Source organism: Abramis brama (genome assembly GCF_963993115.1).
Source record: "Abramis brama genome assembly, chromosome: 3".
NCBI classification, from domain to species: Eukaryota; Metazoa; Chordata; class Actinopteri; order Cypriniformes; family Leuciscidae; genus Abramis; species Abramis brama.
The window spans coordinates 18487518-18507436 of NC_139965.1; the positions used below are offsets into that span (position 1 = coordinate 18487518).

At 36.7% G+C, this 19919-nt stretch overlaps 1 protein-coding gene across 2 annotated transcripts in view; it reads right to left on the bottom strand.

Moving 5' to 3' along the window:
* Positions 1–19919, bottom strand: part of dagla (diacylglycerol lipase, alpha) — a 41543-nt gene that overhangs the window by 13419 nt on the left and 8205 nt on the right. For both annotated transcript variants that reach the window (XM_084108139.1, XM_084108140.1), the window contains exons 2-14: positions 14389–14490; positions 12943–13154; positions 11936–12037; positions 9630–9768; positions 7271–7358; positions 7037–7171; positions 6869–6946; positions 6664–6788; positions 5532–5685; positions 5288–5371; positions 3777–3854; positions 3607–3687; positions 1553–1695 (exon numbers count right to left, since the gene is read on the bottom strand). In XM_084108139.1, coding sequence (XP_083964265.1) covers positions 1553–1695; positions 3607–3687; positions 3777–3854; positions 5288–5371; positions 5532–5685; positions 6664–6788; positions 6869–6946; positions 7037–7171; positions 7271–7358; positions 9630–9768; positions 11936–12037; positions 12943–13154; positions 14389–14483 — 1514 coding nt within the window. In that variant the 5' untranslated portion in view covers positions 14484–14490. The remainder of the gene's footprint in view (positions 1–1552; positions 1696–3606; positions 3688–3776; positions 3855–5287; positions 5372–5531; positions 5686–6663; positions 6789–6868; positions 6947–7036; positions 7172–7270; positions 7359–9629; positions 9769–11935; positions 12038–12942; positions 13155–14388; positions 14491–19919) is intronic.

Here is a 19919-nt window from a genome sequence, read left to right on the forward strand (position 1 = left end):
GCGATAGCCGTTGAGAAATCTCAGATTTGAGTGTAGGTTTTGCAAGTTCAACATCGGAAAAATTATATCCTGAGAAAAGTGGATTTTGATGGCTGTAGCGACATAGACCTCCATTCATTCTGCACTCGTCCTGTGAGCGCCCTCATATGGAGTCAGAGTGGAACTGCAACCAGTTCTGAAGCCGGAAGTGTACTGAGAGTGAAACTTCTCGCCTCTGTCTCCAATCCATATACGCTGATTTCAAGCAGCTGCCATTTTGAAATCAAAAGTGAGGCTCCGGTGGGAAGAACCCCGGAAGTAAAGATAAACAACAATGCCTTGGACTACCAACCTGAAGCTGCTGCCGCGATTTACACTATTGGATGTTAATATCCAATAGGATATGTATATAGTTCATTCCTGCTTCTTTTTTTACTTTCTGAATTATATATAAAAAAATTATTTTATTTATAAATGAATTTCACTGTATATAGTCTAAAGTATGAAAGAAATGTATGTACAGTTTTAGAATTGACACATCATCATTAAACACAACAATACGCCATCGCATTCACAACTGTCCTGTGATTAAAGGCGACACTTCCGGGGTTCTTCCCACCGGAGCCTCGCTTTCGATTTCAAAATAACGGCTGCGTGAAATCAGCGTATTGCTCTGTGATGCGTCAACGGTCGCTTTGGCCAGGGGGCGGGACGCTTTACATTCTAGAGAGCATTTGATTGGACAGAAGATGTGATAAGAAGCTGAAGTCTAAGGCGATGTCATAAAAATCTGTGATCCATTTTAGCGGAAGCGAGAGACTTGAATACATCCGACTTGAAGACTTGAAGTTTTGAATGCTTATATCTCCTAAATGCGAATTTTGTCATTGTTTTGGAACACATCAGCTTATTCATAACCTTAAGGCTAACATATTCATACTAAAAGCTAAAAAACTTAAATTTTGATTTCAAGGGGGCTTTAATGTCACTTCTTTGGATCCATTTAATGCATTCATGCAGAATAAAAGTATTAGTTTCTGTAAAAAAAAAAAATCTTACTGACCCCAAACTTCTGAATGGTAGTGTACATAAAAAATATTTTTAAGATAATTAATTTATAATGCAATTCACTGACATTTCTGCCCTTTCCCGGAGCTTTAAATATCAGTCACACACTATTAGAAAATTTCCAGGTGTGACATCACTGATTTTTTTCACATGTCATGTGACCGATCACAACACTGCAAGTATTGATTTAAGAGAACATAAGAATATGAAAAACACTGAAAAATGCTTTGTTCAACTATGGCATCCAAAGAATACTTTTATAGTGTTTTTTTAAAATCACTTATAATTCATAAAAGTGGAACGAGGATGAGAAATAATGACAAAATGTACATTTTTGTGTGAACTAATCTTTTAACACACCAGTTTAATCTCTGCGCATGAGTCTTATCTAATGTCATCATACCTGCTGAACACACGCTTTCTCTTAGAGGAGAACAGTTTTCAGCATAATCTATAAATGCAGTGCAAAACAGTAACAATGGGAAAACGGCAAGGTCACACTGACCTGAGGAGGCCGCCAGGAGGGGAGTAAGAATAGCACTGCAATGAAGGATACTCCGGCCGGAGGAGAAAGGACAAGATGGCGGCCGTTCCCGCACCCAGAGAGTGACCAACAATCACCAGCCCATAGTGCATCGTCCCTTTACCCTGAGACACATGGACATACACAAACACAGCAATCTACATCTTTTTGTGTCACATGATATCATGCACATGAAAATGTTTGCATGCGACATGCAAATGTTGTCTGAGGATACTGGAGAGAATTTACTTGACAGTCGTCACGTTACCATGCTCAGGCCATCTGTTTTTAAAATCCATTCTAAGACCCCCACAATTAACAAACCCACTCAAATCCCAAAATAAATAACGCATCTCAAATTCTTGTACTTAATTAAACAGGCACACATTCAACTGCAAAACAGGATAATTGCAAGTTCAAAATATTCAAGACATTTTTTATTCAATATATACATGTATTGAAGATGGTTTATGTACTGATATAGCAATGCATACAAATTAGAGGTTGAGTGCTATTATATTTTGCTCATATGATAATAATGTAGGGCTGTAGTCAAGACCACCTTTGTCGAGTCCAAGACAAGTCCAAGACCAGGACTAGTCGAGTCCAAGTCAAGACCGAGTCCAAAAAGGTTCGAGTCCGAGTCAAGACCGAGTCCAGGACAGGGAAAAAAAGTCTGCTAAAAAATATAGGCTAGCCTATAGAAATTAAATCATTATGTAATAATGAATAATTTTAATTTTATTTAAAATAATTGACTAATTCAAAGAACAAAAAAAAAATTAGAATTATACAGGCCTAAAGGAGCACTACACATTCGTTTCGACTGTCTGATCAGCCTTACATTCTGTTCCTGTCAATCATACACGCGATGTCAACCAATTAAACTGCATGAGGGAGGACCGAGACAACTCACAGACACACACACACACACACACAAGAGATGCGGATAAACCGCGGATCGGGCGGATGACGTGACGAAAAATAATATTTTAATTAAATTCGGGCGGGTGGCGGCTGAAGCAATCAAATGAAAAAAGTTAGCCAATAAGCAAACCTGCAAGTTATGAGCTGGGTTATTTTGTTTCGATATTAGCTATATTTTAAAACAGCCAGTCATTGCGCCTACCACTCGTGGAGGCAAAGAAAGAAAGGTAAGAAAAAAAGTCGGAAAACTTTGCCCATTAATTAGATGTGCAAGGCAAGCAGGCTAGTTTTCGGGGTGTTATGGACAATTAAAAATGTGAATATTCACGTTGCACTAGCGGTGGACTTTCAGCGAGTTTATTTAAACATTTATTTTTTATAGAGCCGTTTATGAGTCAAAAGAGCCGGCTCTTTTCACTGAGCTGAGTGAAATGAACCGGCTCACGAAAAAGAGCCGAAATGCCCATAGTTATTAGGTGGCCAGTGTTTCACTTTCCCTCCAATAATATTTTGTTTTAATATCGCGGCGACGTATGTGTGATTACTGGGAACATAATAAAGACACCTGGACTCGGTCGAGACCAAAAGCCATATTTGGCAAGACCAGTAGCCGAGACCGAGACAAGTCCGAGTCCGAATACCAGCGAGTCCGAGACCATAGAAAAGCGGTCTCGAGTCCGGACTCGAGTCCAAGACCGGACTCGAGTACTACAGCCCTATAATAATGTGTTTAAAGAAAGGCAATACACAGATCATTGTGCGAGACTGTTAAAATCTATATACTGAGTGTGATAAATAACTGTGTGTTAGCCGCAATATATTGCACTGAATTAAGCACCAGGTACAGTTTACTGTGTAATCAAAATACCTAAAGTAAAGATTGTATGCATAATGCAGACTTTTATTTTAAGCCTGTGAAATGTATATGCTACTACTAAACCCAGAGAATACTTTTTGTGCGCAAAAAAAAAAACTTTATTCAACAGTTTCTTCTATTTTAAATTAAATGAATTAATAAGATTAAGCTTCGGAATATATAAAATAGCAATGGCATAAAGTGTAGAATCAACCATTTGTGTGTTTAAAATGTGACAAACGTTTATACTTACCAAATCCCTTCCAAAGGCTTGGGAGAGAATCATTTCTTGCTCTAGTTTCTTTTTTATGTATTCAGCTGAATAAACCATTCCCTAAATAAAGGATTCACGAAAAGAAAGAATGAGTTTGTATTAATATCCATCAATATTATGTATCCTGCTTGTGAGTGTTTGTGTAGAACCTTGTGTCCGAGCCACGTGCCGTGTTGCTCTTCTAGAGGCAAACGCTCAGAATCGCCTGTGAGATCTGTTAAAGCGTCCTGAGAAAGATACACTTATTAAATGGTGAACCAGAGACTAACGTACAGCAAGCCAGCCACTATCGCAAAAAAACTATTTGGTTTATTTTGCAATCTTGACTGTTAATGTTGACTCTATACATTAGCCCACTTATTATAAGGCTAATAATAAATAAATAAATGGACATTAAATATTGAGTTATTCTATTATGTGAAAAGAAAGAGACCACAGAGTGATACAAGAAACATGAAACTAGCAAAGCTTTGTATGAAATCGATAGCTTGGTGCTATAGTCGGATGTACAGTTTAGTGTAATTTTATAAGGGCTTCCAGACCATTAAATTATAATTTTTGCCCTTAAAATGCTCTTGTGTGGGTAAAGTACTTTCTTATATCATAGCTTAAACATACGGCTTAGAAACAGCCTATATTTGAATGTATATTCAGTTTGTTACATTATAGTTTTATTAAAGTGCCCCATTAAGGTATTTTAAAGGTCCCTAATTTAGTTTTGGAGGTGTCCTACAATAAGTTTACATATCAGATATATGTATATATCAGATGGGCCAGTCTTTTGCGATTGGTTTACCGCTTACAGTGCATGTCAGAAATGAAACGTCCACTACAATATCTGAATCTGAATTTTTTTTTTTATCTTAACCAATGGCGTCGATTTTACCATATCAATTCTAGTGCGAGTCCTCATCCTTTGGAAATGCATTCAAAGTGATTTGCTTTAGCAGTGCAAAAAAAGTCGACGACATGAACCAAACTCTTCCAGTCTCAGCAACAACATCAGTGTTTGAGGACAGGTCAAAGTATATGTTAAGACGCAGGCAGTCAATGAAGATCACAGGCTGGCACCATGCAAATTTGTTTCAAACCTGCGTCGTTTCAAGCGGGAAGTGAGACTTGAATTACTGACGACTAGTTTTAGGCAGTTCAGAATAGATTTTTTCTTTTGGAAGACAATAACTCCTTTATCGTGCACTTTGAAACTTTGCATACCTTCTACATTCACAAACAGCTATATTACACGTTATATGAACATTAATATCCAGAAAGCAAAATAGGGGCTTTTAGCTTTAATTTAATATTTTTAGTTATAATTTTTAGTAATTTCGTTCTGTGCTTTTGTCATTTTATTAGTTTATTTTTTTTATATTGTCATTTAGGTTTAATTGATTTTTTATTTAGTTTTAGTTTTTATTTATTTCAACTTAATAATTTTAGTGCTTCAACTTAAACTTCCTTCAGTTTTTTTGCCAAGGCAATATTAGTTTTTCAACAAATATTTATATTTTATTTATTTTATTGCAGCTTTATTTCAATTAACATAAATGTTTCTAATAGTTTTATACCCTAATAACCCTGTTTTTAATTCTCTGAACACATAAGCACATTTACTGTAAAAAGAGAAAGAGCTGTTACAGTCCACGCGTGGTTGACTAACCTTAGGGGACAATGTCCCTCTGATGCTGATCACGACTTTTTTCTTTGCATGATCCACTGCTACAAAGAAGGGCGTCTCATAAACCTACAAATCACATCAGAAATATGGACAATAAATTGTCACACACGGCTTCTCAAATATGTTAGTCAGGCAATGACTCACTGATGTGAACAGACATTCATTACACAAGACTACAGGATTTCAGGGGTCAGGGGAGTTAAAGAATTAGTGTAAGATGCCATACTGCGTCATGGCAGGATGTGTAGACAATTTGGACTTCTTTAAGGTCTCGGTCCAGGAATTGCCGTCGGATGGCAAGAACGTTACAGCCACAGCAGTTATCCTCCTCAACGGTGACAGACTGAGAGAGACGAGAACTTGAAACTGAAGTATTACAGCTGACGAGAGAGAAGAAAGGAAGAGACACAAAAAGAGAAAAAATTAAAGGCATTCAATTTCATCCATGTGTCCTAAACGGACATTTGTTAACCATGAGAAAATGCAAAAAAGGTAGAAAATTATATATATATAAACTTTACACACATACATTTTTATATGTTCTTATTGATAATAAACTATACATTTATGCACAAAACAAATCAGTTATCAATAAAAATGCAAGAAATATAAATTTTTTTTTATAATTATTTAATCAAAAAACAATAAAAAAGATAATAAATTATATTATATTTATATATATATATATAATATGTAATTTATTCCTGTGATGCAAAGCTGAATTTTCAGCAGCCATTACTCCAGTCTTCAGTGTGGCATGATTGTTCATGAAATCATTTATTTGAAATATTAATCTCCTGTAACATTATAAATGTCTTTACTGTCACTTCTGATCAGCTGAATAAAATTATTTTTACTTTTTAAAACTTTTTTACTTTTAAATATTTTGCTTTGCCATCAATGGAATACATGACATTTTAAATAGAATATATATTTAAATAGAAAACAGTTCTTTTAAATTTTAATAATATTTCACAATATTACTATTTTACTGTATTTTTGATCAAATAAATGCAGCCTTGGTGAACATAAGAGACTTCTCTCAAAAAAATCGTAATTATTCCAAACTTTTGACCGGTAGTATAACTAAATATTTTCTCCTCGGATTATGCCGTTGTTGATTTGGTATTAAGATAGTATTTTTGACAAGGGAAATATTCTCAGTTAAATTCTGGAAGCCGTTCACCCTTGGTAGTTAGGAACTTCAGATTGATTGATTCAGCATTACATATAGTGAAGAGGCAAGTCTACCAAAACAAGATGGTAGGAAGGAAACTATATCACTATAGGAGCATCTCTCATTCGCTCATCTCACTTCCTGCCACCTGTGTGGAACGTGCACATCCATTGTTACTTACGAGCAGGTGCTGAGGAGTCTGCAGAGTCCACACGCTGGCTTTCTTAAAAGATACACGGGCCAGCCATACGCCGCCATGGCAAACAGCATGTAGTAACACACTTCCTTATACATGGCCATCTCAGACTGTAAACAGATGGAGAGCATTATTAATAAAAAAACATATATCGTCACAAACACACACCTTTACTGTATTCTTGAAATACCGAGTTCTTGAGGTCCAAGTATTTAGTTTTGCGAGTTACAGGCATCCCGGACAGAAAGGCCAAAACGTCATTGTTTGCCTACAAACGAACAGAAAAACTACTTTTTGAGGAATATTCGTTCAATCGAAAGTACTGAAACTGATAAGGCAATGCCACGATTCTGCAAACCTGATCCAAGATGGCTGATCTCTTAGCTCGTTGTCTCTGTCGAAGGAGCACCAAGCCAGCGATGATGTCACTTGGAACGATGTCCAAATCCCGGAAAAACTCGGCAAACAAGCTGGCCACCTCAGAGTAAGCATCCTGAGAGAGAAAATCCTCTATTGAGAATGGTGTGTGTGTGTATGAGATGCTCTCACAGTAACTAGCATGTGTGTATTTGAGATAGTGTTTGAGTCTTACAGATTGTGTATCTTTCGCTCTAGTGCAGCACATGAAGAATTTGAGCCTCCTGCTCCAGCTGCTGGCTTGACCCTCTTCTAGCCTGTGTCTGAAAGAGACACATGCAACCCAACTGAGCAAACATCATGAGAAGATTTGGGAATTATAGGTCAACAGATGCTGGAATGGCAATGACGCAAACACATATCCAGAAATCTGTGCAAATTTTGAGTTGCATACCCTGATAGGAACCAAACTAGTTGACAGCCAACATAATGGCAATATGTATACACAATATAAGTTAATGTTTACAAATGGGATGTGCACAATATTGTTGAAATTAAACAAACACTTCATTTACACAATATTTACTCAATTTATAAAAAAAAAATGTAAAGCATAAAATATACATACAATTCAGTTCATTTAGTATTATTTATGTACTATTATATAATTACACACATTTATATGCTATTATACATCTACATATTTTTACAATAGCATATTCTACAATACCTTTTATTTTCATATTTTCAGTTTTCACTTTAATATTAGTTTAAGTTTTAGTCATTTTGTTATGTGCTTTTGTCATTTTTATAAGCTTTTTCTATTTCCATTTAGCTTTATTTTTATTTCAGTTTTTGTTTTATTTCAGCACTTCAACTTCAGCCTATTTAATTTCAGTTAGTTGAAAAACAAAAATAGGTTTTTTTAAGTTTTAGTTAGCAATAACAACTCTGAGACTCTACAAACACTTAAGCTGAGAGTAGTTAAGTAGTTATCTTTTAGTCATTGATTAGCTTATTCTGTCTCGATAATCTATAAATCGTGTTCCGGGGGCGGGGTTTATGTAAATTTTAGGGTTAGTGATGTCACTAACCCGGGAGGAATGTTGTGTAGTCCTTCCCAGCCGTTTGTTGTAGTCCTTAAAAAAACAAGTTCTTTAAAAGCAAATATCTCCCTTTGCTTTGAACTTTGAGCGTTGTAACTTTGCAGATGTTGTTTACGATCAAACAGCAACATTACAAACTAACTAAAGTTAGAAAAGTGAAATCATAATCAACCACCCCTTTAAATTTTTAATTTTAATTGTCCAGTTCTATTCAATATATTTTTCAATTATGTATTTGTTTTTATCTATTATGTTGTTCTGATTATTATTTTTTATTGTTAGGTATTTTATTTTATTGTTTTATTGTTTTGTTAGTCAGGGTAATAATTTTGTGGAATTTGAACTTGTGACGCATGGGTTTGGTATCTGCACTGTCACGATTAGATCCAAGGAAGACGGAGATGATTGAAAGGTAACAAGTTTGTTGAATAAATAACTCAGAAACACAGCCAACAGGCGAGACAGCGTGCAACGCACAAACAATACCAGACACTAGAGTGTCCATGTGTCCATGGTGACTGATCGGTGGCGGGAAACACAAATAAGGAAACACGTGAGGAATGAAAACAAAGTCCATGAACTGAATATCACTGAACATAATGGTGACATGTACACTTATTCCATGTAGATAAATACAATTAAAAAACCCTATAAAAAAAAAAATATATATATATATATTTAAATTTTGGCCAAAAACCTATGGAAATGATTTAAATGGGTAAAATGACTATAAAGACTAATATTGCCCAGAACCCATTGCGCGTTGGACGAGGATTCGATTAGAACTACGAACACAAATAAATAAATAAGATCTTTTTTGCAGCGTATAAAAATGTAATGCATATAAATGTGTCTTTGCAGTGTGTGGACATAACCACCATACAATGAAAAAGATCCATTCACTCCTTTTTATTTTCCTCAAAAAGCCTAAACACTCTCAATAATGCCGTTTGGATTTTCTAAGCAATATGATGTCCTATTGCTCATGCTCTGCCCACGACCACTGATGGACTGTTCCATATTAGCATATTTCCCGTATTAGCATATTTCCACCCTCAGCCATTTGTATACTGTCCGCCAAGACTGCACTTTACATATCTTGTGTCGACACCCCCAATGGAAGAGAGGGGTGGGGTGAGCAGTTGCTCATTATCATTTAAAGAGACATGCACCGAAATGGGTTGCTGTGAACAGAGCTGTTTTTGAGGAGGTAAAAAGGGTGTTGTTTTACACAACCACTGAGGAATTTTAACCAAAGTATGTCACAAACTTTACATGAAGACCCTAAAGAATCATACCAACTTGTGGAAAATGGTTTTCATAGTTTGAAAAACATTTTTACAATCGGAATCCTTTTTTTTCACTATAAAGAATCTTTTGTGCAATGGAAAGATTCCATGGATGTTAAAGGTTCTTCATGGAACCATTGATGCCAATAAAGAACCTTTATTTTTAAGAGTGTAGCGAGGAAACAATAAAGCATTGTACCTGAGGGTGTATGTCGTGAGGTTACGCTGACGGCGGCGAGTTGCTTTCAGCTTCACAAAGGTCCGTCCGGTGGGGTCAAAGGTACACATCATGGTGAAACACACGCTGAAGATGACCAACCAGTTACACACAACGATTCCTGTTAAAAATAAATACAGTTTTATTTAATATTTTACATGTGCTGTAGACATCTTCATTTGATGTTTTTAGATTGAGTACAGAAGGAAGCTCTCCACTGTAAAACAAACTAATTGTCTCTTTGTCCTTCCGTGTCTTGTATAGACAGATGATTGGCATGGAAGTGAAGTGTGCTATTATGGGATGGGGGTGGACAATGAGCGACACTGATTCACGGTCAGCACAGACATGTGGAAAGCTACACTAGGCGTACTGTTAGACAGCGTGCGTTAAGATTCCAGGACATAAACGGCTATAAATGGCTATCAAATTTACAAGAATCTGCTGAGATTAACAAGGGGAGGTTTCATGAGATTTTAACATGCCTGGGCTGCCTCATGTCGCAAGGACACACCAGTCTCTCTGTGTTTTTGATCTGGCTGCTGACAGCGGTGCCGCACGTTGTTGTGGCTGTATATACAGTACCGTGGAACAGTGCAAATGTAGAGATTTTTGAATACATTGGCAGATATGCTTTTGTGGCTATTAGTGCATAGGTCTGCTGTACTATATTTACACATAAGACTGACTGTAAGGGTAATATGATAATGTAGAGCAGATCATGTCCGAGTCAAGATGTTTACTGTTTTAATGTTGGATGATACGATTTGCAACATTAATACAGAATTTAAAACGGCTTCAAACATGGCTCTGATCCCAGACTCATGAATAATCTTATCTTTTGTAACCATTCAAGTAAAAAAAGAGAACAACTTTTATTTTTCAAGTATTTAAAGGTAGACTATGTAACACTTTTTGTTCAAAATTAGCCAAATTAAAATAATACATCAATCCTTCCTCCAAAACATGTTTTTGTCTTACCCTGATTCACTATGGTAAGCCTATTATAAGTGTCTATATTTCAGGATGGGAATGATGGTATATATGCAATTCGCCCGTGCGTGTCTCGTCATATCGGTAAATAGAGAAAAGTTGCTCCAGCTACTTTGACGTGTGTATGGTGTGTGAGTGGCAGAGGTTAGTTGTCACAACGAGTGAGAAAGGTTGACATGGATCACGCTAAATCTCGAACCTTCGGGGAATCACCCGTTTTAAACAAACGCCGAACAGAGGGGAGAGTCTGCTGGCAAAAAAGAACATTACAGCTCGTAATAAAACAAGAATCAACATTGGCTTAGCTTTTCGGCGAATGCGAGAACTGAGAGATTTGAAATGTTTTAAAAGCGACAGAGATATTTTATTGAACAGATAAATTGCCTAATTTATTTAAATTGACTAATTAAAAATTGCTATAATTTATGCCTAACTAACGCGTCACGTACCGTTCCACAAAGCTGGCGAACGATCTCAGCTTCAGCGTGGATAGTAAGGAGCTCCCTGGTCTCTGCTTCATTCTAGTTCTAGAACGACATTTTTTCGTTCTTCTTTGTTGATGATGAACACAAACTTTCTTTTAAGAGCAACAAAATAACCCTTACAGCATTGGTCCTGGCTTTTGTTCACACAGAGCGCGTTCCGGGACTGATCCCGGCAATGTTACTAGGTCCCCATCCCAGCCTCGATCCCAGCATCAATCCCGGGACATGTTTGCGTTCACACAGAAGGCACTCTATCAATTTTACGGCAATTTCCCAGGATCAACGCGCTGTGTGAAAGGGGCTTAACAGAGTTCATTGTAAAGCATTAATTATTAATTGCGAAGGGGTCATTATACCGCTGTGCTGGAATTTATTTTCAAGGAAGTGCCATGTCTATTAACGGTTGTAGCTACAGTAACATCTTCAGCTTGTGATCCTTTCCATCTAAAAGTAGTTGGTAGTGAATGATTTATGAACAGTAGGATAATCTCTCTTTTAAGTTATGAGAATGAACCATATGCATCCGCTCAGCCACGCAGAGCAGAAGCACAACCAAAACAATGTTCTTCTGCAAAATGCATGAAGTTTTGCTTTTAACTGCTAGAGGGCCAAAAGTTACAGGGTGTACCTTTAAATTTACTGGATTATCCAAAAATAGGCATTACCACGTATTAAAATATAAACAAATGTTTAATTTAATTCACAGAAAATCTTAACTATATTGTGATGTATAATATTACAATAATATAAAATTACTCATAATGTCAAAATATATTTCACACCCTTACATTGTTTTTATTCATGTCTTACCCAGGGCGAGGTTCTTGGCGGTGATGTCGGAGCAGGGCTGGTAGTACTGCACCAACCAGGCGATGCCCACCACCGCGTACACCAACTCCACCAGCAGGATGGCTGCAGAGAGGAGCAAGTGTTGATTTAAGGCCTAATCACATTGAGTATGAGTTTTAATTTTCAGTACAATATGATTTTACCATAAAATAATACAACCCTCCAAAAAATCTTACGACAAGCATCAAAGGTGCAAATGTACACAATACGCTCTATGCACGAACGCTGCTGACGTTTTTCCGGTAGAATCTCAGCCAGCGTCTTTACTTCCGCATAGCGCGTTCTATAGCGAATTGTACTAGCGGCAAAACTTTCATAAAATTAATTTTCTCCGAAACGGAGACAACGATTTTAGAAACCGATTCGTTAGTCGGTAAAACAGGATTTTATCCCTGAGCTCATTGAAATGCATTCTGGGATTGCTTTCTCCACAAACGATATATGCAATGCTACCTTAAAATTTGGAACAGCATTTGATTCAGAAGCAATGAATGTAGAATTCAGAATGTTGCCTATGCAAATTAAGTTACAAATTGACAATTCTTGCATTATTTATCATAAATGATTTATCTGTGCACATCATTATTTATTTATTTTTTCATTTCATGTGCCTTTAATTAATCAAAATAACTTCCCCTCTCTCTTGCAGCAACATCTCTTCTCGGATGATGCGTTTACTGGCGTGAGGGCGGGACAACCTGTCACTCACATGAGATCGACCAATAGCAAACCACGACCATCCAATCAATTCCCCATGAACAAATTAAAGTCCTGCCCTACATTTTTTTCTTGTTTGAGGAGCTGTTTCACTTGGATGTACGTCACAATAGGAAAGAAAAGATTATCGCAACTTTCCATTTAATGGCGACTTCAACAGAACTGACATATGAGATCCAATGTACTGAGAGAACTAATGGAAGTTTTTTTTGTGGTATTCTTTATGCAGTCTTAGTGTGCAAGAGTCTTACCCAGCCGTATATAGAGCACGTACTGCACTGCCTCTCTGGGTTGTGTGTACAGAATGCTACCTCTCATGCTCAGCCACATGATGGCGCCCTCACAGATCAGACAGCTGACCAGGATGCCAAGGTAACCACGACCGTGATCCACTAGTGTGACCGAGCATGACTGCTCTGAACTGTACGGCAGCCCAAAGAGAACAAAGGACAGAACCACCAGCCTGCCGAAAGAGCACAGTCACAACATCACATAAACATACAAATGATCCCACACACCTCAGAAATATGATATTTATGACATCATGAGTGTTAAAGGGATAGTTCACCCAAAAATGCTCACCCTCAAGAATGTCGGTAATCAAACAGTTGATAGGCCCCATAGACCTCCATAGTATGGAAAGAAAAATATTATGGAAGTCAATGGGGTCCATCAACTGTTTATTACCGAATTTTAATTTTTGGGTGAACTATCCCTTTAAAATGATTTTCGGAATACAGCTGAACAATTTCAGATTTTTTGTTCATTTATATAAAAAAAATATTTACGGTAGTTAATTCTTGAGATTTAAGAATCGGTATCAGTTCATAAAAATGAGAATCAACTAAAATAAAAAAAATCTATATTTTTTACCCAGCCCTAAAATGTAGTTTGTTTGCACAAGTCTATTGCCTCATAACAGGCAAAATGAGTGTAATTTTCTGGCAAGCTTTATCATTATTATTTATTAACAGTGCACAAAATGTGTATGAAATAAACAGTACTGTCAAAAACAATTACAACTTATTTTGGTCAGTACCAACAATTAAAACTAATCAACTCAGGAAAGTCAAGGTTTAAATAAAAATATTAAGTTTTATAATCATATTTATGCAGACAAACTTGAAGAATCAAGTCCAGCTGTTTGTGTGTTGTTGATGCAATTCCATGAAGAATGAGCAGAACTGATTTGTGTGTAACCAATTTGTGCATTTAACTAAATGTTACAATTTACGTAAGCATTGATTTACGAACAAGTTATACATAAATTCCATCGTAACAAGCACTCATTTGATTTCATATTTTATAGGGTTTCTCAAACAGGGGTTCACCTCTAGTGAGGGAAATGCAGGGCATAATTAAATCTAACATTAAAACTAAATTAAATACAATTTTACCAAAATTCATACATTTAATTTTTAATTAGAATACATTTTCTATTTACTTTAAATTGTATTTAGTAAAAAGTACTACATTTTGAAAGGTTAACATTACTTCAAACAAATAAGTTACATTATAATAAAACTCCTAAAAATGTTCGGGGACTGCTGTTATATTGCATGACAGAATATCTAAATTCCACCTCTTAATACTTCTATTGACATCAGGTCTGGTTATAAGAGCTTATTTTCATACTGGGTTGATTGTTTCATTTATGCACAAATGTAGAAGAGCAAGCTGTGCAGACAAACACTCACCATATGCAGTGTAGTACGAACAGGAAGAAAGCCGGCAGCACCAGGTCATCACTGCCGACTGACCAGCGTCGCCGAAACAGTACCATGCCCGGCATCACTGCCCTGAAACACACAGACACACTCCAGTTACAGACCGACCGCCTGACACACGCACAGAAAGACTTCTCATTACCTACTTCTTCATTTCTGCGTTAAAGACTAGAGAGAGTAACACAAGGCCAAAGTAAAAGAAAACAGAACACATGCACACACTACTATTGTTGCTGTCTTCAGCTTTGCATTACATTCAAAACAGAACAACAGCTTTTCCTCACAGAAAGGACAATGTTCCTGTAGTTTATGGCGGGAAATAGTTTATGGGGGGGGGGATTCTGCTATTTACTCACACTCAACATCAATATATGAAACCCTTCAAGTATTATAAAGTAGTTCATATTTGAGTGAACAATTTCTATAATTGTGCATCAGAGACTGAAACTGCTTGTGGTCTGATAGGAATAAGACACTAGAAAAAGAAAGAGTGTGGACATTATTAAAGAGGAAAAGAAATTCAAAGAGGAAGTGACCCAAGTGAATGTTAACAGAAAAATAATCCAATATTTGGTAAGTGTAATAAGAGTTAATGCATGAATGAGAATGAGAGTTTAAGCATGGCATCTTAAGCATTTATTATTTTTTTTTTTTTTACAGTTTTTACTGTTGAGTGGTATTTTGAGTGGATTATTGAATGATATTTTTCCAAGTTGCAAATAAAACAAAGATTGATGTTTAGGTGGTTGCCAGGGCATTGTTATGCTGTTGCTAGGATGTACTTTGTGGTCAGTGCATTGCTATACTGTTGCTTGCAACGGTGTGTGTGGTTGCTTAGTGCTTAAGCATAGGGTTGCAAATAACAAATACTGCGTTAATTGATTAATCTGTTTATCATTTACTCGATTATTTGGTTAATCAGATAAAGCCAATCCAAATGATATATATCAGAGTTGCACGATTAATTGCGAAAAGAACACAATCTTGATTCAAACACCCACGCGATCTCAATCCTAAATTACAACGATTCGCCTGTCTATTAAACCTTTGATAAAATCACACCGCAACATTTAGGCTAGATCTGCGTTGGTTGCTGACCCAGAGAGAGAGCAGTTGTCATGTGTAGGAATGAAACAGCTTCACAAACAGTCTTTTCAACCACACAGTATCGTTATTTCTTTGTTACAAATATTCTTATTATCACAGAAGTACTGGGATAATTTTTTATAGCTTGGATATAAACACTGGTGTCTACAGTAGCGAACAAAATAGAGCTAATCACCTTTTGATCACCTTGGCACTTCAAATAGTGATTATATCGATTATATCTTTACGCCACCAGGTGGCGACAAGAGACTGTTAAAATAATTATTTGTCACTGAATCATTCATTCAAGAGATTTGTTCAAAAACGCTGATTCATCCAGTAATAAAACAAGTGATGTATGAGTGAGTCATTGAATCATTGTTTTAAACAGAGTTTAAGTAATTCAGATTAAACATTTTAAACCATTTTGTCAACCTCTAGTATATTATGTTATTTTGTTTAGTTGTTTGTTCAGAATCGCATTAATTTCGGCGTTGATAGTGTTGACAGAAATGCATAAATCCGAGTCAGAGGACGTGAACCGCTCCGAGTAGAACGTCACAGGTTGCTGTCTCTAAATTACGGTTATGACATGGCGTGAACGCAGCATAAGCTCGTTGTTTTGGTTCAGGAGGATCTGTAAAAGACGACTGCTTTTTGTATACGGCGGCCGGTGACTGTCCGTCTACAACGCGCTGATGCCGTGTGATGTGTGAGGTGCGCAGAAGTGTGGAAATACAGGTAGGACGTCAAAACATTGAATTCAGACTGAATGATTGGACAAACATTTTTTGGTCCTGAGACTTCCACAGAAGATATATATGTACATGTTTTTTATTATTTAGACCTCTTCTATTTTTAATTGCCATCAGGATGTGAAGAGAGTTTCAACCAGTTTAACAAAAGGTGTTCATAAAACAAATTGCCTACCCTGCCTTAATGGCTTTCTAAAAATCTCAAACCTTTTCTGAGCAAGTGTAGTAATGCTTGCCTCAGCAATCACCATTAACTACAAGACGATAACAAACAGAGTGAGGGCTATTGATGGTTGCCATGGATACCAATTCCAGTCCAAACACTGCAACGCTCTGACCCAGCAAACTTACATTGTGTGGCAAAATTGCTCTACTTACACAAATCTCACTCAAAGCATTTAATCGATCAACAGGTACTTTCAGAGTACACAGATGATGTCCTCGTTTGACTGTGTTGTTGAGACAAAACTAGATGGCTGATGATAAAACAGGATGTGACGGCCATGTGTTTTGTTGTTCTTTTTATGGATCGGGGTAAAGGAATACGCCCTGGATACTTCCCCAAAACATTTGTGCTATTTTGTGTGTGGTGTGTGTGGAGTAGAGGTTAAAGTCAACATGAAATCAACATTTACTTCCATTTTAATGGACCATTCAAGTTTGTTAAAATCCCAAACCTAACCCTATTCTACAAGAGTAATTTGACCACTGATAATGATCATTTTTAAACAGGTTTAACAATGAGTTTTGTAATCATTTGTTTAAACAAATAGTTCCGGCTCAAACTCGAGCTATTGGTCGAGCCAGGAGTTGACATGGCAAACCCCTTAAACAAACATAGCAATAATTCGAAAGCTCTCTTTTGGAAAATCAACATGAATGGCAGACTTTTTAACATCAAAAATTACACTTTACCTTTAAAATAGTAATCTTAAGATGCTAATTAATCATTCTCCTTCCCGACAGACCTGCTTGATAAAGCGACAGATTGCAAATGGTTTTCACAGCAGCTGTACAAGAACACACAGTCCATCATATCACACTGTTAGCTGTTTATCAGTTCTCAATCTTCCCATTTCTCTTCACACCTGCTTCTCTCCGTTTCTCTCTTTCCTACCATCCATCTATCCATGGAGACACATCCCTAAAACCAAACACAAATATGATGAAGCCAGTCTGGAGGACACCACAAACGGCTAAAACACTTGTTAACCTAAAGTAAAAACAAAATGACATTCAATCTTATCATATAAACATCCTGCTCACATCCTCAGGAAGGTAAGAATGAACCCATGGGGCAACAGAGATCTTGTATCCTGCTACGAAAGTGCGCACACGCTGCATTTCTGTCATCTGCTGCTTTAAATGCTCGAGCTCTTAAAAAATAGGTTGGATTCTTATTGGCTGTCAATGTCAAACGTTCATCAGCTGGAAAAAATCATTATGAAAGTGATTCCAAGGATATTGTTTCTCTGTGTTGTGATCATTATAGTTGTGGTGTGGACTTTTGAGTGATCATGTGTCACTGAAAAGACTGGAATAATGAAATGTCATTATTATGTTATATTTCAATATATCAGAATATTACTGTTTTTTTTTTATATTCTTGATTAAATAAATGGAGCTTGGTGAGCTGTGTATATGCGTTTCAAATTTACAGTTTTTCTATTGCAGGAAAATTTGACGAAATACAGCATTGATGTATTAATACTGTATCTCCTTATTCTTTTGGTCCAATCACATGCTCTCTAGAACATTAAATGTCCCTCCCCCTAATACCACCTGCCAGAGACTAACAAATCCAAGTCGCTAAACTTAGTTTGGCCCCACTAAAACATTTTTGCCACGATTTCTTGCTTCAATTGAAAATACAATACAATCTGTTCATCATTCCATTTTAATGGGTCTTCTAAAGAGAAATGGCTCTTATCGGTAATTTGTGTAAAGTGAGACATTACATAATAGAAAGGCAATAAAAAGAAAAATCTTAAACCACAAGGACTATGCGGTTGCTATAGTGCCCATGACCACTCAAGGCTGGAAAGTCTTTTAGAATTTGCAGAAACTTTATTTTCCAAAGCCAGACTTTGACAGTCAGCATAAAACATTTTACAATTTTAAATCCATTTGGAAGATTTCACCCCAAAATCAGCACAGAAAACATGAAAAAAGAAAAAGACAGCGTGTTCACACTTACTCAGGCATACACACTCATTCGAAGCAGACACGAACCCACAAACACAAGGACACACACACTGCAGGTGGAGCTGGAAGATGTTGAAAGGACCGAGTGGGCGGCAGTGAAAGTGAAACATGATGAGGATGCAGGGAAAAGGAGGACTAGCGTGAAATTTAGGAGGAAAAAGGACAGAAGGTAAGAGAGAGCAAGGGTGAGTGAAGGAGGAAGAGAGAGAAGGAGGGAAGGAAGAATCTGGAGCAAGAGATGAGAGGAGAGGCAGGGGAGAGTGGGTGTGTGTAGCACATGGTCCTCAATCTAAAAAAAGGATGAGAGCGGTAGAAGCTAAACTCGGAGTATGGATGAGCGAGATGAAAAGGAGAAAAGACAGAGAAAGAGGACTGCAGCTATGGTGAAAACACAACAAGGACGTTTCACTGGAGAAATGAAAATGAAGGAAAATTAGTCAAGTACGGATGAACCCCGATGATATTTAAATCTGGTCGATACTATAAATCAAATGGTAACCTTATCGCATTCACATTAAAACGCACAGTCCGCACCAATACTGAACTGAGCTCTTTCATATCGTCATGCACTTGGAAATGCATTGATCAGCATTACCAAACGTGGACGTTTTCCACTAGAAACAAGCATTGATGTATTATTTTAATTTAATACTGTGAAGCTGCTTTGATACAATCTGTATTGTGAAAAGCGCTATATAAATAAACTTGACTTGACTTGACTTGACTTGAAAAAGCCCGTATTGGCGAGTATCCTCATACACATATCAGTTATGTCTTAAGTGAACATAAACAGTTGAGAAAGAAAACACATATGTTAACAGTATATTGGATCCGTGCAGGTCTTAAAGGGATAGTTCGCCCAAAAATGAAAATACTGTCATCATTTACCCTCAAGTTGTTTCAAACCTGTATGAATTTCTTTTTTCTGCTGAACACAAAAGATGATATTTTGAAAAAAGTCGGTAACCAAACAGTTGCTGGTCCCCATTGACTTCTATAGTAGGAAAAAAAAATACTATGGAAGTCAATGGGGTCCATCAACTGTTCGGTGAAAGAATGAATGATGAAAGAATCTTCATTTTTGGGCGAACTATCCCTTTAAAGTGACAGCAGCCTAATAACCCTGCTGCCGTCTGTGACCTTAATGTTAATCAAACAACAAAAGACAAAGAAAAATCACTCACTGCTCTTGCCTGAACAACTTTTATAACCTTAATCAGAATCTCTCATTTATACAATGAAGACTATGCAGTGCTATTTTACATTTGATTACTTATGAAGAACAAAACCACTGTGTTAGTGATGTAAATGAAAGTCCATGTGATTTATAATGAGAAAGACCGCATGCAAAACACTATTAGAACTAAGAGGCATGCAGTGAAAAAATTTACATGTGGTCGAATCTGGTCAATTATTCAAACGCTGGGCAAAAAATAAAAGACACAATTGATGATT